Below are 24,388 nucleotides of genomic sequence, written 5' to 3' on the forward strand. Positions count from 1 at the left end.
CTTTTATGCTCTGGAAGAGTCCTGCTGAATATTTTGCCTCCTAAACAAATTGCTGTGCCTGGTCTTTTTGTCCCCCAGTTCTCTACTGAAGGTGCTGAGCTAATAACATTTCTCTGGCATCACAAGAGAGCTGTGAGAACAGATGCACTGCATGACTGCAACGTCCCCTGCAGGCACAACAGATGAATTTGAGACAGCAATATCCAAACATATTCATCTAGATTGGACTCCTCTTTGCCAGGGGCAACTCAAATCAACTTCATTGTTATTCTTCAACCATTTCTATTCCTCACGTTACAGAGAAATGCACATAAAAGTAAGTGGAAAAAACTACAAAGATGCCTGGAACTAATGGAATGTAAACTGGAGTGTTCACTGGTATATTGAACCACGTAACTGTTTAAATACGGGTCATATTTAGAAATCAAAGCGGTCATTATCACACATGCATGGGGTTAATGGCATGAAAACACAGATAGCAAAGTAGATACAGGGCAACTCTGAAAGTGCCACAGAGATCCCATCTTCCATTTTCTAGTCCTGTGGGTCACAACTGGTCTCTAAAGGGAGAACAGTCTTTGAATGGGTTATGCATGTTCCACATGGCCAGTCTTGAGCCCATGTCACAAACACAACACAGTAAAGCCTCTCCCTGTATAGGATTCATTCTGGGTGTAAATCTAGTGCTTACTATTTTTCCAGATCCTCAGCAACCTCCTGTCAAAGTTCAGAATAAGGACAAAGACATTCATAAAAGATGAACACGACAAGAGAAGGATTAAAAATGAGGGGCTTCAGAAGAGGAAGGAACCTGGTAACAAAATGGTTCAAAGAGGTTTTCTCAGTGTAGACAGCATGATGCTCTGTGCATCTGCAAGCCTGGAAGTCTGTAAGGGAACAGGGTCATCACCCCAGAAAAAATCACCACGAGTGGAAATGTTTGAGAAGCAGTGAGTTAATAGTCAACAATGAATCCAGATACAGAGATTGAGCCTTGTTCTGGACAGAAGGCAGCACACTGGAAATCCAGCTGCAAAAAGCACTTGCTCATTCAGGCTGGGTAGCCAGACATAGCCTGATGCTCCTCTGCCTATGTCCTCTCTGCTACTGAAAGCAGCAGGCACTCATCATGCAGCCCCACTATGCCCTAGACGTCATCTGTAACTCAAAAAGGGGATGAAGAGTAGGACAGAGAAGATAGGAAAGACAGCTGGACTAGGTCCCTTCCTACCTGAATTATCCTACGGTTCTGTGACAACAGGGCTGGTTAAAGGGCAGCAAAACCCAAGAGGGGACAAGAACACTGGGATGCACTTCCTGCACTCCCTCAAAGGCCTCCGGCAGCGCACAGGGGAAAAACCACGCCGTAGTAGCACACTGCCTCAGGCAAAGCAGGAACACCCCCGTGCTGCTGTGTGCTACGAGGGGAGTGGGGACCGGATCGGGGCCGGCCCCGGGGACACCCCGCCCCGCCGGGGCGGGACGAGCCGCCAGCCCCGCGCCGGGGCGTGTAAAAGCGGGGCGGCGGGGCCGGGGAGCAGCGAGCGACCAGCCGGGGCTGCGCTGCGGAGCAGGTGAGCGGGGCCGGGCGGCGGGGACCCCCTCCGGCATCGGGGACCCCCTCCGGCATCGGGGACCCCCTCCGGCACCGGGGCAGAGCCTCACCTCACCTCGCTGTTCCGCAGGTTGCACCAGTTGCCGGGATCGCTGCCCAAACGAGCAAAACGTCGTCCGAAATGGCAGCCGAGGTGAGGGTGAACTTTGCTTCTCCGGAGGGGGCCGCTCGGGGGGTGCTCCGGCAGATGCGAGCTCAGCTCACTTGAAGTCCAAGTCCTGGGCCGAGCAGCCTGGCGTTGCCTTCAGGTCCTTCCCTCTGCCTGGGAAAGCCTCGTAACCGATGCAGTTCATTTCTGATGACTTGTGTTTGGGCAGGAGGTACTTCACAGCAGCTTGTGTAAACGCTTCTCTGTAACAAAAGCTGCATTTTCAGTTTCTGTGCCCAGTAGGCGAGGCTGGACTCATCATTGTAGCAAGTCACTTTTTTTCCCTTCCAAATAGCTACTGCAGCCCTGGTCTCCTCTGCTCTGGGTTACAGACCAGCGTCCATCGGCTGTCAGACTGTACTAGCTACTTCTCTAACCAGTCTCCTGGAGCTAGCTAGCGTTAATCTTTCAGTTTTGATTTCTTGATTGCAAATGTATGTGTTGCAATGTTTCTGCTGACCTACTTACTTGGATGGAAACCCATAATGCTGAAGTTATAACTAGATGCCTAGGATATACCTTGTTCCCTGTTCAAGCGCTTAGGCTCTGGTACTGACCATTAATCCGTATGCCATGCTCCTGTGGGCACCAGATGCACACAGAGGACCTCTAACACTTTTCTTTTTCAATTCTGATTCCCACCTCTCTTCCCTCAGCTTTCTGACAAAGCTGCCTTAAAGATATCAAAAACCACATGCCTACAGCCTTAGCTCTGTAGGCTCTCTCCTGCTGTCCTCTCAGGCACATTGTTTCAGCAGGGATCGGCACAGACGTGGAGACAGTCACTAGGGAAAGAGTTCCTGAAGTTACTCAACAGTGCTTTGTTTGACTGATAAAGCCCTGGCACAGATTAGTTTGCAACTGTCCTGCCAGCTTCTTGCTGTCCATGGTAGCTATAGCGTACAGCATGAGAAGCGGCTTGACATGAGTGTTTATAAAATCAAGTAGATAATTATTACTAATCGGCTCTAAAATGGCAATTGTATTTAGGCCCTTCCTTTAAATGTCCTCCTGTTTCTTTTTTGTGCCTACTAGCACTGGAGAGTTGTTTTGAAATCTGGGATAAGCTGTAAGGTCTCTACACAAGCAAAATTCCTATCCATCTCTGTGCAAGCTTGCCAGAGTTACGACTTAGGGGAGTGTCCTACCTGGGCAAGCAAAAAGCTTGTGATCGAGTGAGATATGAGGCCCTTACTAGTGACTCCGTTCAGTTGCTGCATCACTGGTGAGAAAAGCTCAGAACCCCCCTGCTGTGATGCATAGCTGGAACTGAGTACCTGTCTCTGGTCACCCAGAGAAGCAGGTAGATGACACATACAAGTGTGTGAGGTTACTACACGAAACTTCGTTTGGGTGGAAAAACAACTTTTGTTTCTCTTTTAAACCTTTTTGTTGATTTATTTTTCCTGAACATTCCTGATGCTGGAAGTTACCCACACCTCACTTCCTGCAGTCTGCACCCTAACCAGTTTTACACTAGTATTTTATGCCAAAGTTTGCAAGCACATCATGGACTCCAGAGATGCTTCAGATGGTAACTTCTAACACTTCATACTTACAGGAGTGTTGTAGAGGATGTAGCTTATGCTGGCCCACAGCTCTTTGTCAATCAAAGAAAAATCTCTTTGTTAGCTCAACAGCACAAAAAGGACTTGGAGGATACTAGCCTTCACTATATTCCTTACTGACTGCTTTGCTTTTCCCTCCACTTTAAAAGGCTATAAAAGGGTTGTTGACCTACAACTGCCTCAGCATGCTGGTCTTGCATGATATGCCCTGATATATTAATTTCAAGGAATCCCTGCAGAGGAAAAATATCTTGGAGGATTCCTGAGACAGACCTCACCGCTCAAGGGCTAAATGCTAGTGACAGTGATGTGTTATCCACCTCTGCAACTACTTGCCAAAGGTCCTGAAGTCCAGGGCTTTTCTGGTTGGTGCTGCAACAATGAAAGGACATGGCTGAGCATGTCCTCTAAATTGGATAAGACAGATCGTTGGACATCACATAATGCATAGGACCTTAACTGAGGTTAGTAGGACTTTTTAATTTTGCTTCTTCTCTCTCTCAGGGGGATAAACTTTGGGGAGGAAGATTCAGTGGAAGCACAGATCCAGTCATGGAGATGCTCAATGCTTCCATTAGCTATGATCAGAGACTGTCTGAAGTTGATATCCAGGGGAGCATGGCTTATGCCAAAGCCTTGGAGAAGGCTGGGATCCTATCTAAAACTGAGCTGGAGAAGATCCTGAGTGGCCTGGAAAAGGTATTTATTTCCTTCACAAACTGTCACGTGTGCTGGAATGAATGGCTCCTTATCTGACAGCATCTGTAGTAGCCTCCCTCAGCGGCTGTGCTAAAAACCAGCTTTCAATGTCCCCACATCCCACTCCTTAGAGCTAGGCATGTGCCCAGGTGCTTTCCTGGAAGGGAATGCTGTCCTAGATCATAGGCATGACAGGCCCACGTGTATTGCACTTGGTACTGTTGGAAACATTCTGGGCAGGGGATTGATACGCAAATCGCATCCGGCTAAAGGTACCAAAGCCCAAGAGCAGGATGTGAACCAGCTGACAAGCCCCAGTGAGAGCCTGGAGCCCTGATGAGCACATTGTCAATGCTTGTTATGGCAGTGCTGGTGCCTCGGTCAGCGTGCTCAGGGTGACCTGCCCATCCATCCTCTTCAGACTGAACATGCACCAGGAATCGTTTCAGCATGAATTAGAAATATTCTTTTTCTGCTGGCACTTGGGGTCCTTTAGAGTCTGGCTGCCCGAGTTAGTAGGAAGCAATGCACAGCATTGTATAGGGGTGAAGAGAAGTCAGCAGCTAAGCACTTTTTAAAAATATCCGTTGTTCTTGCTCACCCACCATGGACAATGGTGACTCCATACAATGCTTGTATAGGAAAACCTTGATGGACAATGCTAAAGCAATCACTGACATGTCAGCTCACTTTTTGGTTGCAATGCTTAAATCCTCCTATAGCCATAACATTGCAGGATCACCATGGGCAGAGAGATGAATCCCATCAAGTGCAGTATAGATTATCAGGACAGAGCCAAGCAGCCAGCCTTGGCCTGAAAGAACAGGAATGCCAGAGCTTGTGTGAGACTTAACATTTTAACTTCCATTGGGATGGCAGAAGTTGTATTTGCTGGGGACATTTACAGCTCCACCCCCGCCCCCAGCAGGGTAACTGTAGTGGCTGACCGGTGTTTCTGCTGATCTTTGTAGATCTCTGAGGAATGGTCGAAAGGAGTCTTTGTGGTGACCCAAACCGATGAGGATATCCACACTGCCAACGAACGCAGACTAAAGGTTTGGGCCCTCTAACCTCTTCTTCCCGTTCCTCTGCAGCTAGATTTGCCTGACATTGAGTGCATGTGCCTCTGCCCCACTGTGAAATGCCTCTGGACCTTGTGGCACCAAAACCCCAGGTGCACAATCAAGTGTCTCCAAGACCCCTTGAGTGGAAGAGGCACTGTACAAGCACAGAACCCAAACTTGCCCTTCCCCAGAAGAGATCCCATGGCTACTCACAGCATCCTGCAGCTGAGTCCCTTCCAGGCAGGGAGCAGGTCTGCTTGTGTGGAGTCTCCTGCTTAGAATATAGACACCGATAGAAATCCTCCTCTTGTCCTCAGGAGCTGATCGGAGACATAGCTGGAAAGCTGCACACTGGAAGAAGCAGGAATGATCAGGTGGGTACACAATCGTTCTTTTGTCTCCTTTGTACTCCTCCCCCTCTCACTTCAGGAGACCTCAGATCAGAATGGGCTTTGGCTCTCTTCCTGGGGAGCAAGGTTTAGTGACAGTACCACATCACAGCGACCAAATGAGGAGAGGAAGATGCACCTTCCCATCACACAGCACAAGAAGGGGTTTACCTTGCAGTAAAAGTGGCCAGTCGCTATGCATGTCACACTCTGCTTTGTCTAACTGTGGCCAACCACATACAGGTTGTGACTGACTTGAAGCTCTTCATGAAGAATTCCCTCTCTGTCATCTCCACTCACCTCCTGCAACTCATTAAGACCCTGGTGGAACGCGCTGCCATGTAAGTCCTTTTGCAAATCCACGGCCTTGGCCTTGCTGGGGCAGGAGACTTCTGGCCTTGCTCTTTCACTAGCAGCAATCAGGGCAGCAGCAGTCTCCTGTGGAGGAAGGTACAGGCAGGCAGTGTGTGGTAGCACGGGGCTCCTCCACAGTCCACATCAGAGACCTGCCTCTTCCCCCAGTCCATTCTGGCAAAGGAGCTGAGGTTGGAGGTCTGCCCAACACCAAATCCATCTGAAGGAGTGGGGAACTTGAGCGTGTTTCAAGTTGCTCTGTCTGAGGAAAGCTCTGCTAACTCCCTGTAGCTCTCCTCCTCCCAAACCACGCTCCCCAATGGTGGTGGAGCGGGGAATCCTTGCCTGCCACAGAGGGATTACTGTACCAGGCAATTTTCCAGGGAGGCCTAGGGCAGACACCCACACTGGAAGATCGCGAGGCCTAAACCCAGTGTGCTTAGGTGGAAAGGTGAAAGGGAGAGGAAGAGCAAGAGCAACTTCCAAACACCACAGGCCAAAGATATTCTCCTTGCGACCTTGCCAGGAAACCCGGGAGTGTTCCTGCCATTGCCCTCTGTCTTGGCAGCTGCTGCTCACCTCCTTCTCTCCTTTCACATGCAGAGAAATTGATGTTATCTTGCCTGGCTACACCCACCTGCAGAAAGCTCAGCCCATCAGATGGAGCCAGTTCTTGCTCAGGTAACCAACCTTTCACTCTTGGCTGGAGGAAGCCTTCTCCACCCTCAGGGCCCTGCTCAGCTGGAGCCTACAAGAGGGAGCATCATCTTCTGAGGGGCAGCCGGGGGTGGTGGCAAACCAGAGGTGACCCTGCCAACTGGAACAGGCACTCCCAAGCACTGGGTGGGCAGCGGAGGCTGACGCCCTGTATGTTCCAACCTTTGGCCACAGTTATACCTTAGCTAATGGGTGGAGAATCTTGTATGGATACCAGCTGTTCCACTTCAAAGGGCCTTAGTGCCTAGGCTCCATTTCGAGCCTCTTCTGTTCAAGAGGCGATCCCAGGCTCTAGGCATGGCAGCACACTTCTGGGGAAGGAAAGTGACATTTTCTGACTTCGTGTGCTTCATCTGTCATGTCCTTTCCTAGCCATGCTGTTGCTCTGACCCGTGATTCTGAGCGCCTGGGAGAGATGAAGAAGAGGATCAATGTCTTGCCTTTGGGAAGGTAAAGTCCACTGGTTTTGTAATTACTGGGCCTTTCTTTGCTCTGCAAAATCTTCAGAGTGGCCCTCCTGGCTTCGTAGAACTCAGTTTTGGTTGGGATATGCAGATTATATTGATTGACTTCAGTTTCTTTTTTCCCTGGCAGCGGTGCACTGGCTGGCAACCCACTGGAAATTGATAGAGAACTTCTGCGTAGTGGTAAATGTCTCCCTATGTACTGAGTGGCATAGGGCTACTTCTAATATCTGGGAGGGAGGGAAGCATTGATACATGGCTCCCAATGGCATCGGAACACACTGTCTGGAGCAAAAGCCTTTCTTTCATCAGGCTTTTTGCTGCAATGAGACAGGGCAATGCCTATGATGTCTGAGCAGGAAAAGCCACGTCAGCTGCTCACTGGCTGCCTGGGCTAATAACAAAGACCCCAGGCAGTGTAGCCCTCAAGTACATCTGTATTCCTTGGACTACTCAAGGGCTCACAGTCACCTGCATTCTGGGGCAGCCTGATGCATTCAAGCTCCAGACACTCCAAGCCTGACCTCCTGTGTCCATCACCTTCCTTACAGAGCTGGACTTTGCTTCCATCAGCCTGAACAGCATGGACGCTGTTAGCGAGAGAGACTTTGTGGGTAAGCACAACTCAGTCATTTTGTCCCACTGGTATTTCAGAAGCAGGCTTGAGTCTGAGACCTTCCCAGTTAACCTCCATTAACAAGGGGACTGAAATCCCTCACTAGGAAGTAATTATACAGAAAATCTGCTCGTGTTTAAACTTCAGTCAGAGATCTCTGTGTTGTCAAGCAAACAAGAAAATTTTTCACCTTCTCGTTTCCTGCCTTCTCTGCAGTGGAATTCCTCTCTGTTGCCACCCTGCTGATGATCCACCTTAGCAAGATGGCTGAAGATCTCATCATCTACAGTACCAGCGAGTTTGGCTTTCTGACCCTCTCTGATGCTTATAGGTAAATCTCTTCTCTCTGGGCAGACAGCCCTTCCCTCAGCCTCTCCTCCTCAGCTATCCCAGTCCTAGGAGAATGAGACTGTGGCTGGGGTCTCCCAGCTGCAGAAGGCTGGCACAGCATTAAAAGGTTGGCAGAAAGGCAGCTGTAGGGTGAACACTCCCTCAGTAATGATCACTTATTTCTGATTCTGGTAACTCAGTCAAGTCTGCATTCAGCAGACGCTCCTCCCCAGCAGCTGCTGGCAGAGGGAACTTCCTCCTCGGCTGGGAATGCCTGCCAAAGCCCTTCCTTGACTAGCCAGGCTTGCAATGCCAACAGACAACTCATCTCTCAGGGTGGCACAGCCACAGCCCTCCCTCTCTGAGGTCACAGCAACACTTAAGCTGGCCTGCTGACACCGTCTATGGAGCTGCCTGGGGGGAAGCCGCATTTTTGCTTCCTCTTTGAGAGCTGGGACTGCGTGGTACCTCCAGACAAGACTGCAAAGCCAAAGGCTTTGCTAAGGGAGACCTGAGAAACTCAGCACACCCAGTTCACTGCTTTCCTACGCTCTGCAGCCGTGTCCAGGAAAGGGGGACCTGCGCTTGGCTTTTGGAGGGCTGGGCCAGCATGTTGCATGACCTGTGTCTGTAGGGACTGGGGTCCTGCTCACCGTTACACTCCACACACCTTTCTTTCAGCACTGGCAGCAGCCTGATGCCTCAGAAGAAGAATCCTGATAGCCTGGAACTGATCCGCAGCAAAGCTGGACGAGTGTTTGGACGGGTGAGCCCGCTAAAGAAAGAAGCGGGATGGGGAAACTGCTCATACCATGGCTGAAGACTGTTCCTTCTTCATGCCTCTGTGTAAAGAAACGTGCCCAGTCTCGGCTCTTCACCTCCACGGGGGCAATGTTCTTCTTCTCCTGTAACGAAGTGCCTCTCCCGTTTCTCTCTGCAGTTGGCTGCCATTCTCATGGTCCTCAAAGGACTTCCAAGCACCTACAACAAGGATCTGCAGGTAAAACAGATGTCAGTTTTCACATCATGTCTCGCAGCAGACACAGCTCTGTTCTGCTCTTGAGCAGTCTTGCCACTACGTTTCCCTGCACAGACCCTGCTTGTGTGCAGGATGCTGAGAAAGGGGCTGAGGGGCAGCACGCTGCAGTTGACACCCCAGGCACAGCAGGAGCCCCCTGGGATGACCAGCCTGCTCTGCTGGCTGGGCTGCTTGGGCTGTTGGGCTTTTGGGCTGCATCAGGTTGACTCACAGCAGTTTCCATCCCTGTGCTAATGTAGGAGGACAAGGAGGCTGTCTTTGATGTTGTGGACACCCTGAATGCTGTGCTCCAGGTTGCCACGGGAGTGATTTCTACCCTGCAGGTAAAGCTCCAGCCTCCCACTATTGAATAGGGTTGGGGCACACATTCTGTGAGTGGCACGGGTAAAAGAGCTCTGGACTGGTCCTAAGGTGAGGCCTCACCCATACTGCTCATTATGGCCCCATTTCAGCTGCTTAGGGGTTCAGAGGGTCAGACCTTTTAGAGCCAGGTCCCTTCAAGATAAGTCCCCTCTCTGTGATCATTTAACATGTCCCCAAGGTGGAGCTGATGATAATGTCCCCCTTTGACTTTCCTTTCTGCAGATCAACAAGGAGAACATGGAGAAGGCATTGAGCCCTGACATGCTGGCTACTGACCTGGCGCTCTACTTGGTTCGTAAAGGAGTAAGTATCAGTGGGAGACTGGGAGCTGTGATTTCCTTGGATACGGAATACTGCTCAGCGAGGGCCTGAGATGAGGCCTTCTGTTCTGTCCCCAGGTGATGATCAGTCTGGGTCAACAAACCTGGATTCACATGGCATTACCCTAAGTGAAAACAAGCCAACCAAAAAAGAGAGCACATCCATTTTTTCCTTTGAAAAACACCCCAGTTGCCTGGTCACTGACTGCGGCCTCTGCTTCTCACTGCAGATGCCATTCAGACAAGCCCACATTGCCTCTGGGAAGGCCGTCCACCTCGCCGAGTCTAAAGGCATGACCATCAACAATCTCAGCCTGGATGACCTGAAGAGCATCAGGTTCGTATCACTGTTATTTTGCCATGACTTCCCTCAACAGGCAGGTATCAGCCTCCCTTTGCACAGGCCTCCTTGTGGTGCCCTTCCCCAAAATGCCCGGGCCAGACAGCACCCCAGAATCCTCCTGGCCTGAATGACAGTGCTGCTACTGCTGGGCCTGCAAGCACTGAAGGGGGATTGAACATCACTACCACTCAGCCCCAGCGGGGCATGGGCAGCAGCTATTGGGAGCGACTGGAAGGAACTCATGCCCTGACCTGGAGGCACCAGCCCTCCAGAAGTTTGGCTCCAAACTTCCTCAGGCTCCCCTTGGAGATGACTCTGTGCTGTGTTGCAGACAGCTCCTGGCAGGCACTAGAAGTGCAGAGGTAGGGTTGCAGGATGCCTTTCCCCTTGGAAAAAGGCTCCATCCCCACTCATGCACCCTCTCTGCAGGCAGTGAGCATGTAAAGCTAGGCGGCAGCACCCGAAGCTCCCCACTGACACCTCTTCTCTTTGCCTCCCCAGCCCCCTGTTTGGCAGCGACGTTGCCCAGGTCTTCAACGTAGTCAACAGTGTGGAGCAGTACACGGCCATGGGTGGTACCGCCAAGAGCAGCGTGACTGCCCAGATCGAGCAGCTGAGGGAGCTGCTGAAGAGGCTGAAGGAACAAGCTTAGAGTGTGGGGAGAGATCCCATGGATGCAGCATTGTGCCTATCACACTAATCTGGAGTTAATAAACACTGGGGTGTATGTAGTTCACTGAAACTCCTGTCTTGCGTCTTTCTTCTTAGGGACAACATTATGCTGGGCTTCCTCAGCCCTGATGAGGCTTGGGAAAATGTTCACTGGTGTGAAAGGATGGGGGCTCCGCCCCCCCTGGCAGTGGAGCTGCATTATGGGGTGTCCAAGCTCTTGGGAGCTGGGAGGTAGAGAGCAGCAGGAATGTCAGCACATGTTTAGAGAGGCTTGTCTGTATCTACAAAGTGAGACACTTAGAACAACATCTGCCATGCATGCCACATCTCCAGCTCTCACTGCCCTCCTCCTAGGATTATGTTTCCCTGCCTGCCTTTTGGCAAACGAAAAAAGCCTTCTCCTTACCTGACATTGGAATTTGCATAGCCTTAAGCAGGTCTTGGCCAGCAGGTCAACCCACACATCCTCCCAGCCCATCACAAAACCTTTGGCTCTGGTTTACACTGAAGCACAGGGTTGCATGACCTCTGCTCCAGCTCCTTCCTCTGCATGACATAGGCGCCAATTTGCCTCCAAGCTAGGTGGTGCAGAGTGCTTTAAAAAAACACATCCCTAGTACTGCATTGCTGTTGCCTCTTACAAAAATAACTTGCCATCTTCCCTTCTGTCCTTACAGAAGTAAAATCAGAACAAAGACCAGGAAAAGTCTTAACGGAGGAATGAAGTGCCAGGAAGCTCCTGCGTCCCCTGCTGCTTACTGACATGTTTCTTTGGTTTAGTACATTTGTCTCATCTTCCAGCTAACTTAGCTGTGGCAGAGAAATCAGTTATGTACATTCAATTCAGGTGGAGAGGCGAGAGAAACAGCTAACACCAAGGGATTATCTCCTCCTCCCCAGTTCTTAGTTCTTTTCTTTCCTCACATAAGCTTTCTCCCTGTTTTCTCATTCCTAATCAGTACCTTCCTACAGCTCAGCTGACTAGACTTTGGCTTGTTCCCAGCTGCCACCGTTCAGCATCTTGGGGGTCATTGCGGAGTAACACAGGGCCCAGATGATTGTAAAAAGAAGGTGGCTTTAGCAGATTGAGATCACATCTCAATCTCTTGCTTAAATAAATAGTTCATCATCACTGGTACTCCCCATTTTATTAACCACCTTTCCAATACTCCAATGTGTCACCGTGCCTTTCATTGATCTGCAATAAACTCAGCTGTTGCATAATTGAATCAGCATGACTGCTGCTTACTGTGCATGGAGGCACTGTTCTCATCCACAAAACAAACATAGGCTACTAATAAATGTACTATAATATTAAAATCAATGGGATAGCATCTCTTTCCTCCCTTGCCCTTGTGATGCTTTTCTCTGTCCTGCTTTATTCCTAACGAAGTTCTGAAGGACATACTCTGAGTAGGAAATGTTACCACGCTTCACAGACGAGCGCAGAGGTGATTTTCTAATGCAGAGATCACCCTCCTGCCTGTCCCCAAGATGCCACCTGGTTATCAGTGCTGATCTTTGCCACTTCCAATAACTTCTTGCCCTTCCGCTTCCACAAGTGACTCTGAAAATAAATAAAGGTAAGAAAGCAAGTAAATAAATAAACAAACAAAAAGCACACGCACACCGCCTCTGGAAACCCAGCGATCCTGGACACAGCCCAACGCCTACCAGCGTGTGTACGCCAGGCTACCGATGGCTTTGCCTGGCGCCACCAGCCGCCCCTTGTGGCAGCATCGGGCCCCGCCCGGGCCGTGCCGCGGCCGCTCCGGGGCGGGCCCGCCCCCCGTTACCCGCCCCCCCGTTACCCGCCCCCCCGTACCGCCCCGCGGCCGGGCACTGCCCATGACCAAGATGGCGGCGCGGGCGTCAGGCGGCGGGGCGGCGGGCTGGCGGCTGCTGCTGCTGCTGGCGGCGGCCCCGGCCCCGGTCGCGGCGGGCGGCATGCTGTACCCCCGGGAGACCCCCTCCCGCGAGCGGAAGGAGCTCGGCGGCCTCTGGAGCTTCCGCGCCGACTTCTCGGCGAGCAGGGACGCTGGCTTCATGCAGCGCTGGTACCGGCAGCCGCTCCGGCAGGTACGGCGGGGCGCGGGCGGGGGCTGCCCCTGCCCCGGGGCTGGGCGGTGGGGGGCTCTTCTCCCGGGAAGGGCCCCCCTGGACCGGGCGTCCCTCCTCTCCCGGGAACGCCTTTGCCCAGCCGGCTTGCGGAGCGGGGGCTCGTCGCCGTGCAGGGGTTTCTCTGCGGGGGCTTTTTAAGGAGCGGCTGCCTCCCGTTATCCCGCTTCTGCTCGGGAGCCCGGAAGCATTTGAGCCACCTTGAGATGCCGTAGAAATCCCTGTGCTGCAAAAGCGGGGCTGGCCTTGCACAACGCGCACCTATCCTCGGCGGCACGGAATAAATAGGAACGTGCCGGGAGAGGGCAGGCTTGAATTATTTGTTCCAGAGTAGCTGAGCGCAGATAAACTCGTGTGACTGAAATCCGTTATGAAATTAACACCATTACCTCAAAACAGAAGTTATGTCTTCTATGCATAAAATGTACGTGTCCTGCATAATTTCTATTTTAGCGCTTTGGCCAATTTGTTTCCAAACTGTGGAAGGAGAGAAGAGCTGAAAGACACTATGCTGCTAGAAGTTTTGTTGAAAGAGACAGCCAGAGGAGAGGAATCCTGAACTATGCTCCCTAAGGGGAGGCTTAGACCTGCATGCTCAACCTGCTTTAGACCCCAGAGACTCTCCCTAAAGGAGACACACATTATGGCCATCCAGTCCAAGGTTTTCCTGTATCAGATACTAAAAAATCCACTTCACCATCCAAAGATTTTCCTGCTAGGATTTTCTGATGCCTGATTAGAGCACTGAGTTTCTCTGCAGTGCTGGTACAGTTCAGTGCTGAGTCAGCCGCACACATGATACCCACCCCTGGGTGACCAGACCTTCCTTGTTCCGCTCTCCGTGGAAAGGCTTCCTTAGGAAAGGGGAAGCTGCTGCAGCACTCGTTTATGCAACATCATGAGCGCAGCAGGTGCTAAAAATGAACAGCTCTGTTTTGCAATAGCATCCGCTTACTTCAGTGTTAAAGGTGTAACATTGCCTGCATATAACCCATATATTAAAAATAAGCAAGTGAATTGACTCTGCTGTAATCCTAAAGAATCTATGTTGCTTCCAGGGAGTGAGAAAGGCTGGACTCATCCCACAGAGTCTCCACAGACCTTCCCTGGGGCATCTGGCCCAAAGTATCTGTGCCTCTTGCCACCCTTCTACTCCAGCCCTTAGCCTGACAAGCAGCACCCTGCGCCAGTGAGCTGACACCGCACCACCAGCATGGCTCACCCAACAGCTACAGCTGTGCAGGGAAAACTACACTTTGTGGGAAGTCCCAGGCTGAAACAATGACCTGGACATTCATTTTTTTACTCTCACTTCTCTGATTTTGCAGTACCAGAGCCATTAATGAAAGCATTTCGTTATACATTGGGAGGGGAAAAGGTAAGAGCAGCTTCTTCTTATAGGAACAGGCAGGTTTCTGGGCCCAGTACTAATTAGGACTCATATAGGGCCTGTGACAGACCACACCAGCTTCTAAACAGGTTTTTCCCAAGTATTTCCACTTGGCAAAGGGATTGTAAGGCTGTCAGTGGAAGGGGACACCTCCAGCAGGATAGGCTGGATAGCCAAGACAGTAAAATTTCTTGTTTCTATATTACCTGTTCCCTCCTTTTCTGTGCTATTCCTGCCAGACTGGCCCTGTGATTGACATGCCGGTGCCTGCCAGTTTCAACGATATCACTCAAGACCCCAGCCTGGAGAACTACGTCGGCTGGGTTTGGTATGAGAAAGAGGTCCTGCTTCCTCTCCGCTGGCTTCAGGATGACCTCAACACTAGAGTGGTGCTCCGATTTGGTAGTGCCCATTACTACTCCATTGTGGTACGTTGCACAGGAAATTGTCCCTGCGTTTCCAAAATCATGCTGCACTGAAATCTGTCTCATGGCTTGTTCAGCAAATAATCCCTGCCTAGATTTTATATCAGTTTGCTATTGTCCGTTTTCCTTCAGCCCAGAACTTGGCCGTATTTCCCAGGTCTCTCTTGTCTGATCCTCCGATATCAGGACTAGTAACTAACACATTTGCTTGCTACAGGATCTGCCCAAAACCGTATCTTTCAGTGATGCTTGCTTGTATGTGACCCAGACCTAGCTCCCAGCAAAGGAAGGGCTGCTAGATTGATCCCTTGAGGAGTAAGAGCCTAGAACAAGGTTCAGTGTTACTGGGAATCTCAGCTGCCTTTTGCTGGGCTCCTTCCCTTCTCCCTGCTATGCTTGCCACAAAATGGCAATAACCCTGCTTCTTGGGCTCACGGGTGTCTTCTTTTGCAGTGGGTCAACGGGGTGCAAGTTGTGGAGCATGAAGGCGGCCACCTTCCTTTTGAAGCAGATATAAGTAGCATCATCCAGGGCAGCCCAGGGGTCCCCTGCCGCATCACTGTCGCACTCAACAACACGCTGACACCCCATACTCTGCCTCCAGGGTCAATTCAGTACATGAATGACAAAACAAGGTGAGTTGCTAAAGCACTGTACTGCTGAGCTTATCCCAGGGATGAGGGAATGGGAATTTATTCAACTGCTGGTTCATAAGAACCTCCAAGCAACTGACAAAAGCGTGGGATTGTATTTATGCTGAAATTCATCAGTCAAGCAGGGAGGAGTTTAAGCTTTGGTGTTAGGAGGAACCTGCATCTGTTTTATATGCAGGGAACTGAGATTAAGTGATTTTCCATGTTGAATCAATGGCAGATTTGATAAGTTTGAATTTAGCTGGTGACTGCAAGTACCAGCTATCCTGAAGGATCAAACCCATCCAGTGCATTAGATGTTTGCTGACTGGTAGTCCCATTCAGTGTAGCAGTAGTAGCACTACCGAAAGATAGATTCGTTCTGTTGTATAGTCTATTTTACCAGCTACCATCTATTATTATATGACTATTTTTAACTGCTAACATCCATATGCTGCCTTCAGTTCTCGTGTAATGAAACATAATGCAGCCATTTCTTCTGTCTTGCTCACTCAGGTATCCCAAGAACTATTTTGTACAGAACATCAGGTTTGATTTCTTTAACTATGCTGGAATCCATCGCCCGGTTGTGCTTTATACCACCCCTTCCGTCTACATAGATGATATTACTGTGACAACTACTTCATCAGAGAGTGTTGGTAGGTCCAGAACAACTACAGCAGCTACCTCAGGCTCCAAATGGAGATGACAAGGGCAGCTGAGAAAATTTCCTGCAAAAATCTGATTGAATTTGTTTCATAGTGGCTTTCTTTTGAACCTGAGCTGGTCTATTGCATAGCTCAGCAGCTGCGCGAATATGCTAAAGAGTTCACAAGCAGTAAGAAGAAAATAATTACTTGCAAGAGACTTGCAAGAGACAAGTGAAAGGATGATCAGGTGTTTCTTGAGGTAGAATTTCTCAGTAGCAGCAGTTTTCCTGCCACTTATAGCAGGATTATCTCTAAGTAACAGAGTTGCGTGATCTACAAATCTTGCTGGAAACTTGTGGACTTAGAGACAGAGAGAATGTAAGGCTTCTTACATTCAATTTATGCCACTCTATATCTCCCTCATTTTTTAATGCTGCTGTATGTGAAAACCCTTCAACATTTGGTGCATGTAGTTTTCCTTTCATGGCAGTATCTGATTGTTTTTTTGTTGCCTTTCAACCAGCAATGGTGCAATATCAGGTGTCAGTTGTTGGCAGCACCCTCTATTCCTTGTCCCTGAATTTACATGACCAAGAGGGGAAAGTGGTTGCTACAGGCGATGGGCCAGCTGGAGAGCTAAAAGTCCTGAACCCAAATCTCTGGTGGCCTTACCTGATGCATGAGAATCCTGGATACCGCTACTTCTTAGAGGTAACAGGGACAGTTCTTCCTTCCTGTGTGCATTCCCTCTATCTAATACCGTTAAGGAACTGCCATATGTCCCATCTTCCATACTCATCTTCTCCCATGGATCCTACTCACGTGACCAGAGTGGCATTGCTAATTACGTGGTAATCAAATCAAACTTTGCCAGCTTTCTGGGTGCTAAACTGAAAGGTCTGTCAGTGAGAAGGAGGAGCACACGTGTGTGCTGAGATGCTTGCCCTTTGCATTTAGTGCCCCATCCATCCTTTGCAAAAGGGCTGCTTCAGGCAGTACAGGGGAGGAGATACTGTGAAAGCTGAGGAACAAGCCACTGTGCTTTGCCATGCATTGAGCTTTCTTGTCACTCTGCAAGACGAGAGTTCAGCTTCAGTAGCATGAGCCTGGAAGACTCTGTGTGAGTTGAGGGTGAGTAGTGACATTTAGATGTAGAAATTAGGGCACATGAGCTGCTGTGAGTTTCCAGAGGCTCAGGTACGTGCCTCCTGTGAGAAGATGACATTTCAGTCATTGCCTGGTATCAAGGTGCAGTGCAGAAGAGGTGTACCACTGCCTTGCCTGCAGGGGTGAAATGGTCCAGATGAGTAAGGAGGAAAGAAGGTGAAGCTCTTGGGGTGAACAAGCCCCAGAAGGGTCATCCAGGGTTCATTCTTCATCCTTCAACTTCCCCAGCTTGGATTTCTGTTTAGTCAGACTCTGCTCCTTCCCTGAGGGCCACAAGAGGCAGCTGAAGCAGCAGTGAGGAGCAGGCCATGTGCCAGGGCAGGGTGGGAAAATGGATGGGAAGTCAAGATAGCCCTTGCAGACCGGGGGGGGAGGATGGGGTGCCCTTGTGAAGCCCAGCATGTCACTTGCATGTCCCTCTTGGAAATCCAGGTGAAAATGCAGGCACAGGCAAACGGGGCTTTGCTGGAGGATGTTTACACGCTCCCCGTCGGCATCCGCACTGTCCATGTCACCAGCACGCAGTTCCTCATCAACGGCAGGCCCTTCTACTTCCATGGTGTCAACAAGCATGAGGATGCAGACGTAAGTGTGCAGCACTTGTGGTGTGGGTGCCCCGTGGCACCTTGCTTCACCCACTCTCGCCTCCCTGCTCTGCTCAAAGGAGCCGTTTACCTCACACCCATCTGCTGGGCGGGAGGGCTGGGGTGAAGTTGTACTAGCATTAAGGGGATGCCATGCCCACTCCTGCCACAGCCATAACATCCCTCTCGGGGCACACGGGCGAGCCCGCGGTGCGCTGGTGACACTAAACGCTCTCCCAGCCATGGTTTCCAGTCAGAAGGAGCGGCTCTGGCATTCCCCACCCTGGGAAAGGCTGGGAGCGAAGCCCCCGGCCGGCGGGTCTGACCCCCGCAGCCCGCCAGAGCCTCCCGCCCTGCCCGCCGCGCGCCGCTTCCCGCCTCAGCGCCCGCCGCGCGCCGCTTCCCGCCTCAGCCCGCGAGAGGGCGGGAGCGGGCGGCCCGGGCAGCCCCCAGGCGGCAGTGCTGCTCTCCGCCGTCCCCCCCCGCCGCCATTCCCCCGCTGCCCCGTAGCACCAGGCTCCTGGCCTGCCAGCGCCCCTCGGAAAGGCACAGCACCGCCCGGAGGGGTGCTGCTGTCAGCCAGAAGGGGTGCCCTGGGCTGGCACGCTCAGGCAGCAGCGGTGCCGGCCGAGGCGTGAGGGGCCCGCAGTGTGACTGGGTGCCATTTCTCTCTGCCCCCCTCAGATCCGTGGCAAAGGCCTGGACTGGCCCCTGGTTGTGAAGGACTTCAACCTGCTGCGCTGGCTGGGGGCAAACTCCTTCCGCACCAGCCACTACCCCTACGCCGAGGAGATCATGGACCTGTGCGATGCCTACGGCATCGTGGTGATTGACGAGTGCCCCGGCGTGGGCATTAAAATGTCGTAAGACCCCTTCTTCACCTCATTTCCTTGTTCCTCCCTGAGCTGCTTGGAAAGCACCCCCCTCCCGGCCCACAGCGCCCGCTGCCCTGATAATGGAAGCACTTTGCTCTGTTTAGAAATCAGCCCATTGCGCCACGTGTGCCAGCAGAGGTTGGGCAACCCGGGGGCTCTTTGCCACATGGACATCAGCGTAATTTGGTCTGGCTCCGTTAATGAGCCCAAACCACGGCCCTGAACTGTGCAGCAGGCTTTGGGGAAATAGGGCAGAAGCCATATTCAGTATCAAGGCTCAGCTGTACTTCCACACCCCTGTGTATAACTGTATAAACTCCCTTGAGTTTCACTGGGAAAGGCAAAGGGGGATGGATTTTATACCTTCACCTCACCAGGTCTTGCTTCTTTCCATCTTTAAGGGAGAGCTTTGGGAACAAGTCCTTGCAGCATCATCTTGTTGTGATGGAGGAGCTGATCCGCAGAGATAAGAACAGGCCGTCAGTTGTGATGTGGTCGGTAGCCAACGAGCCGGCATCAGAGCTGCCCCCAGCAGCTTACTACTTTAAGTAAGTGCATTTGCTTGTACAGAGAGCTGAGGCTTGAATCTTGGCGAGATGATGTATCTTCTTCTTTTGGGATGGCACAGAGAAGTAGTAAAGAGAGGGCAAGCATTTTTGGGGAACCCTGAAACAGTACCCACAGATGCAAACTAAAAGTGTAACCGCTGTGTGTGTTGAACTGATGCTTGGAACCGCACAACAGTTTCAAACTGTTGTTTTTGAACCAGTAAGGCTCTGCAAAATTAGTAGAAGTGCATTTGGTCTGAGTATTTCTTCTTGACCTAAAGTCAGGCAAAAGCTTGATGGAAATTATCCTGATGGAAACAGGATATTCCCTGTTACCAAGCGAAGAGTGCTATTTTTTTTTATAATTATACCAAAGCTGTACAATAATTGACCTTTAATTCTGAAGAAAATGTTCTTCAGTTAGTGCTAGTTGTTTGTTCTGCAGGGGATTGTGACACCCCACTTCAAAGCCAGTTTCGAGTCCCTATAGACCCCTTGATTTTATTTTGAGAGATTCAAGCTCTGGATAGCCAAGAGCCATCTCTGTAATGGGGTAGGAGACTGCTCCTAGACACCCCTGTAGCTGCATTAAGAAGCAACTATGAAGTTTCATTCTTCAGAATGATCTACCACCCTCCTGCCATGTCGAGGTAGCAGCAGAGCTTGATCCTCCCGTTCTGCCTCACCTTTGTCAAGGTTTCCTTCAGTCAAGGTTTCCTCAAAAGCAGCCAACCTTTGACTGCTCTGCCTGCTGTAGCGTAGGGCTAGGGCCTTGTGCTTTTGCAGGAACACATCCCAAGAATTGTTCAGAAACTTCCCATTACCCTTCCTACATTTTTGTATTCAAACTCCCTGTCCCTTCTCCAAGTTCCAAGTTGCTGGCACCAACAGACTTCCATACTTCCACTCTGGTCTTTTTTCAGGTGGGATAGCAACCAGCTTTGTGACGGGTAGTCTCTTTGCCATGATACTTACTCTCCTACAGAACTGGCTCGAATTGCAGGCACCTTATAGCAGATTATCGCCAAGTGTCCTGCAGTATTTTATTAAAAATACTGTCTGCTAAATCAAGAACAGCTCCAGCTGTCTTTTGGGGGTAGACAGAGTTTGGGGAAATGGGGCTGTGCTTCTCCATCTGTTGAACTCTTGCTTTACTGTTTACAAACAGGACAGTGATAGCTCACACTAAAGCTCTTGATCCCTCCAGACCAGTAACCTTTGTGACAGATGCCAATTACGCTCTTGATCGTGGTGTAAGTTTATTTTCTAGCCTTTTCCTTTTCTAAAAAAAAAAATCCACACATTAAATTTCCTCTTCTTGTCATTTGTTTTACAGTCCTTTCCCCTCTACCTCCCCAAGTTTACTGGATATATTTAACAGGGAAAGGAAGAAGAAAACTTGCATTTTTTGGTTTTAGTACAAAACACCTTATCCTGTAGTTGTAGTTCAGCTGAAAAAGAAGTATCTGCAAGAGAGATCAGTTCTTTGTCTTGCACGAAGTAGGCAGGATCAGACCCCTGGACTCTGTTAACATTGTCATGCTTAGCTATTACATTGATTGATTGTGTTTACCAACACTCAGGATTTTCACCTGCAATTAAACCAAGGCTTAAACCTCTTTAAAATGGCAACAGCCCTTGTGGAAGTCTGAAGGAAGCTTTGCTTTAATTCCTGCTTTAAACTGCTCTAGATCGTCTTTGGCAGATGTCTGTTAACACTGAATAATCTAAAAGCACTTCTAGCTTCGCAATTAAGTCCTAGAGCTGTATAAATAGCCAAAAGGCACTTTTCTTGGCTGTCTGTGCTGAAGCTGGCCATAGCATGAACCAGGGATCTTTAACACATAAATTTGTAGTTCCTATGTAATTTTTAATTTTTCAGCATGGCTTTATACTTGTCACTACTGTACAAATAAACACTTCTAGCAGGTAAGTTTGTAGATACATACTACTACCCTGTGGCCCCAGTACAGGTTACACGTTGTAGTTCTTTCAAGCTCTCCTACAATTAGCAGGAACGGCCCTTTGAAACAGAAAGGTCTGTTCCTCCCCACCCTAGGAAAAAAAACCCTGGTGGGCTCAGTTCTGAAGGAGTCCAGCAGGGATCTGCTCTTGGCTGGTGCTGGTGCATCAGGCACGCGCACACTGATTCTGACATCCCGTCCCCACAAACGTATTCTAACTAGCTTAAGGAGACACAGGAAAACAAAACCAAAGAACAGATCTCATACACTGATGCGATATTAACTTTTTTTCTTTTATTACAAAACATGTTAAGAGAACATTGAACAAGTTACATACAACATCACTTTATCTTTAGCGGGCTTTGTGCCCTTTTATCATACTGTCCATGTGGTAGAAATGGCATATAACTTGCAGAATGCTTAGTCTTAGTATTGCACCATTGATGCACAAATTTAGTTGCTAGTCAAAATATTTGACCACTAACTTGATAATCACATTCCAATACTCAAAAAGTACACTTAAATGTACCAGCAAGCCAGAGACATCTTGGAAACTCAAAAACTTCTAACAAACTTGAGGATGAAATGGGTTGATCTTGTCTTAATTCTTTGCTGTGACTTCCTAAGTCTGTAAGAAAAAGGCCAAATTAATACGCTATTAGATTATTAAATTTATCCTGCTTTTCTTCTGGGCAAGAGGTCATGTTGGGAGGGTTTGAGTGATGGGCGGAAAAGACTTTATTCTATGTGTAATAAAATTGGATTCCATGAAATTACCCAAAAGGAGGATTTAGCTCCGTGAATGAAGGTTTTCTAGGTTGAGCTCTGTGACAAAACACTGTCAACCTGTTTTTCTGTAGGCTCCTTATGTGGATGTAATTTGCGTAAATAGCTACTTCTCCTGGTATCATGACCCAGGCCACCTGGAAGTTATTCCACTGCAACTCACAACACAGTTTGAAAACTGGTATAAAACCTACCAAAAACCCATTATCCAGAGCGAATATGGAGCAGACTCAGTTCCTGGACTTCACAGCGTAAGTGTTATAGATGCCCTAGATGGAAAAAAGCACTGCTTTTCTTACAGGGTCAGCAAAGTTTCATGAGAAGGGATGGGTACCGCTGAGCCTGACTAGTTTTGAGATGCATTAGCTTGTGTCCAGAAGACTCCAGGACTGGAATCCTGCTCCACTGAAATCAACGAGCTTTGCCACTGACTAATGAAGGTTAGATTCTAAACAGATTTTTCGCTTTGACTAAAAGCACTGAGCACTCTGAAATCTGTACTTTGGCATTTGTAGCAAATGCTGAATTGGTAGATAACGACACTGGAGACTGGACGTTCATTTCATGATGCTATCCTGCACAGAAGGGCACAGCACTCCTGTACCCAACGTGACAAAGCACCATCACCAAGCAAAACCACCAACTTCTCCCCCAGTATACATGGCATTATGTTTGTATTTCATGTGTGTTTCCCCTTGCAATGTCAGTACTTGCTAATTGACACTAAACGGCCATTGTTAATGCAGTGGCAATGAAAAGACCAAGCAGTCGCAAAGCTCGTGTTCAGGAAGCAGGTCCCCAGCAAACAGAAAGTTAACACATGGAGCCTTTGCTGAGCTTAACTGTCACCTTCATTCAAGGCCACCTCTTTTTCCTGGCTGTAGGATCCACCTCTTATGTTCAGCGAGGAGTATCAGAAAGCCATGCTAAGGGAGTACCATTCTGTTTTTGACAAAAAGAGGAAAGAGTATGTGATTGGGGAGCTCATATGGAATTTTGCTGATTTCATGACTAATCAAGGTAAGCTATATTTATATTCTAAACAACTTCCCATCCTCCCTGCGAGTTTGACATGGTTTATGATACACAAAGGATATCGTGCTGTAGGGTAGAACAACAGGGCCCTCTGCTTAGCAAGGTAGAGCACAGCTGGTTTCTGTGAGAAAGTCCAGCACGACCAGAGCCAAGAGGGAAGCTCCTGCCCATACTTAATGCATCCTCTCCCTCCAGCTTGAGCTCCTAGATGTCCCACCTGCAAAGACACCACCCAGAGCACAAGACCACACGCTAGGGCAGAATGCAAGGGAAGCTTGTGAGCAGACCCAGATTACTTCTATTTCTTGGTCATCCTCAATTCAGAGCTTCAGTCAGCTGTTAAGGATGTCTCACTTGCTTCATATTTCATCTACAACTGCCCTTAGTAACAGAGCACTTTAACAATGTATTATTAACTTGGTAGAGGTTTAGCAATAGAGGACCAGATGCCACACTGGTAGACAACTGTCTATCATGACACTCCATCCACTTAATAAATGTAAGTGCATTCGCCAAGTATGGGGCATTACTTAATCTACAGTGCAGACAGTCACACAGGAATTAAAAAACTACAACTCAGGAGACCTAGTAAGGAACCAGTTACGCATGTGCCACCTGCAGAGAGTTAGGGTGGTGAACAGTCAGTGTTAATTTCAGGCAGAGGAACACCATTAAGAATAATCTGTAGAGCACCAATATAGGAATTAGAAAGCTGAGTCACTGCAGAGAAGCAGTCAGAAAAGTAGTATCAGTTTCAAATGGCAGGATGGAAAAAAACTGTAGACAAGTTCACATGCACATACACAGTTCCAGTTTCTCTGCATGTTGTGATTATCTTTTCTAGTTTCCTATGAAAACTAAAATAGGCAAAAAGGATACAGACACCACTAAAGGACAGTACAGTCAAATAGTAATCAACATTTTCACCATCTAATTTCAAGGTGGAACTAATGGCAGAAGGAATATCTTCTGTACATATAATACTGATCAAGTTAATGGGCACACCTGAACTGTCATCAACTTACCAGTTGTAAATACAATGATTTGCAGCTATATTGCTCAGTTACATCAATTAATCTTGCCAAGATGACGCAAGTTAAATCTGCAAAGTTCCCTGTTGTACCTGACTGTGTAGAAGAAAGTGCATAGGTCTCTTCCACCTAACCTGATTTAGTACATACACTGTAACAGCTCACAGCAGGGGGTATAAGAGCATTTTATATATACTTGCTTTATTTTATAACTTCTCTACAGGGACCACGCGTGTTTTGGGAAACAAGAAAGGAATATTTACCCGCCAACGACAGCCCAAATCAGCTGCATTTGTTCTTAGAGAAAGATACTGGAAGATTGCGAATGAATCAAGCTGTCTTCCTCCTATAATAAAATCACACGCTCTCTTTCTAAAGTGAGATCAAAAGGTGTAGTGGCTGGGTACTATGCAGAACTTGTTCATTAAATTTCTGTTTAAGTAACATTTATGCCTGACTCAAGTCTTGCAAGTCTAATGCAA

At 49.1% G+C, this 24,388-nt stretch overlaps 2 protein-coding genes across 2 annotated transcripts; both read left to right on the forward strand.

Annotated features, from left to right (window-relative positions):
• Nucleotides 1–1,432: 1,432 nt before the first annotated feature.
• Nucleotides 1,433–10,771, forward strand: LOC130143678 (argininosuccinate lyase-like). The gene is made up of 17 exons (XM_056326516.1): nt 1,433–1,574; nt 1,686–1,748; nt 3,836–4,030; nt 5,002–5,085; nt 5,412–5,468; nt 5,727–5,824; nt 6,441–6,518; nt 6,927–7,004; nt 7,149–7,201; nt 7,570–7,632; nt 7,851–7,965; nt 8,646–8,730; nt 8,905–8,964; nt 9,243–9,326; nt 9,589–9,669; nt 9,917–10,023; nt 10,531–10,771. Exons 2-17 carry the CDS (start codon nt 1,737–1,739, stop codon nt 10,679–10,681), a joined length of 1,401 nt encoding a protein of 466 aa, XP_056182491.1. The 5' UTR covers nt 1,433–1,574; nt 1,686–1,736; the 3' UTR covers nt 10,682–10,771.
• Nucleotides 10,772–12,542: 1,771 nt separating this feature from the next.
• GUSB (glucuronidase beta) lies at nt 12,543–24,356 on the forward strand. The gene is made up of 12 exons (XM_056333035.1): nt 12,543–12,780; nt 14,449–14,637; nt 15,088–15,269; nt 15,783–15,925; nt 16,440–16,627; nt 17,516–17,668; nt 18,352–18,530; nt 18,944–19,090; nt 20,259–20,343; nt 21,915–22,091; nt 22,725–22,860; nt 24,130–24,356. The coding sequence occupies exons 1-12, from the start codon at nt 12,550–12,552 to the stop codon at nt 24,285–24,287; spliced, it is 1,968 nt and encodes a 655-aa protein (XP_056189010.1). The 5' UTR covers nt 12,543–12,549; the 3' UTR covers nt 24,288–24,356.
• The last annotated feature ends 32 nt before the right edge of the window (nt 24,357–24,388 follow it).

The sequence above is a fragment of the Falco biarmicus genome, chromosome 1 (assembly GCF_023638135.1).
Source record: "Falco biarmicus isolate bFalBia1 chromosome 1, bFalBia1.pri, whole genome shotgun sequence".
In the NCBI taxonomy this organism is placed as follows: Eukaryota; Metazoa; Chordata; class Aves; order Falconiformes; family Falconidae; genus Falco; species Falco biarmicus.

Coding starts and splice junctions, on each gene's coding strand:
- LOC130143678 (XM_056326516.1), top strand. Junction 5,469..5,726: donor GAAGAAGCAGGAATGATCAG/GTGGGTACACAA, acceptor AACCACATACAG/GTTGTGACTGACTTGAAGCT. Junction 7,005..7,148: donor AATGTCTTGCCTTTGGGAAG/GTAAAGTCCACT, acceptor TTTCCCTGGCAG/CGGTGCACTGGCTGGCAACC.
- GUSB (XM_056333035.1), top strand. CDS start 12,550: ATGACCAAGATGGCGGCGCGGGCGTCAGGCGGCGGGGCGGCGGGCTGG. Junction 15,270..15,782: donor TACATGAATGACAAAACAAG/GTGAGTTGCTAA, acceptor TTGCTCACTCAG/GTATCCCAAGAACTATTTTG. Junction 22,861..24,129: donor TGATTTCATGACTAATCAAG/GTAAGCTATATT, acceptor ACTTCTCTACAG/GGACCACGCGTGTTTTGGGA.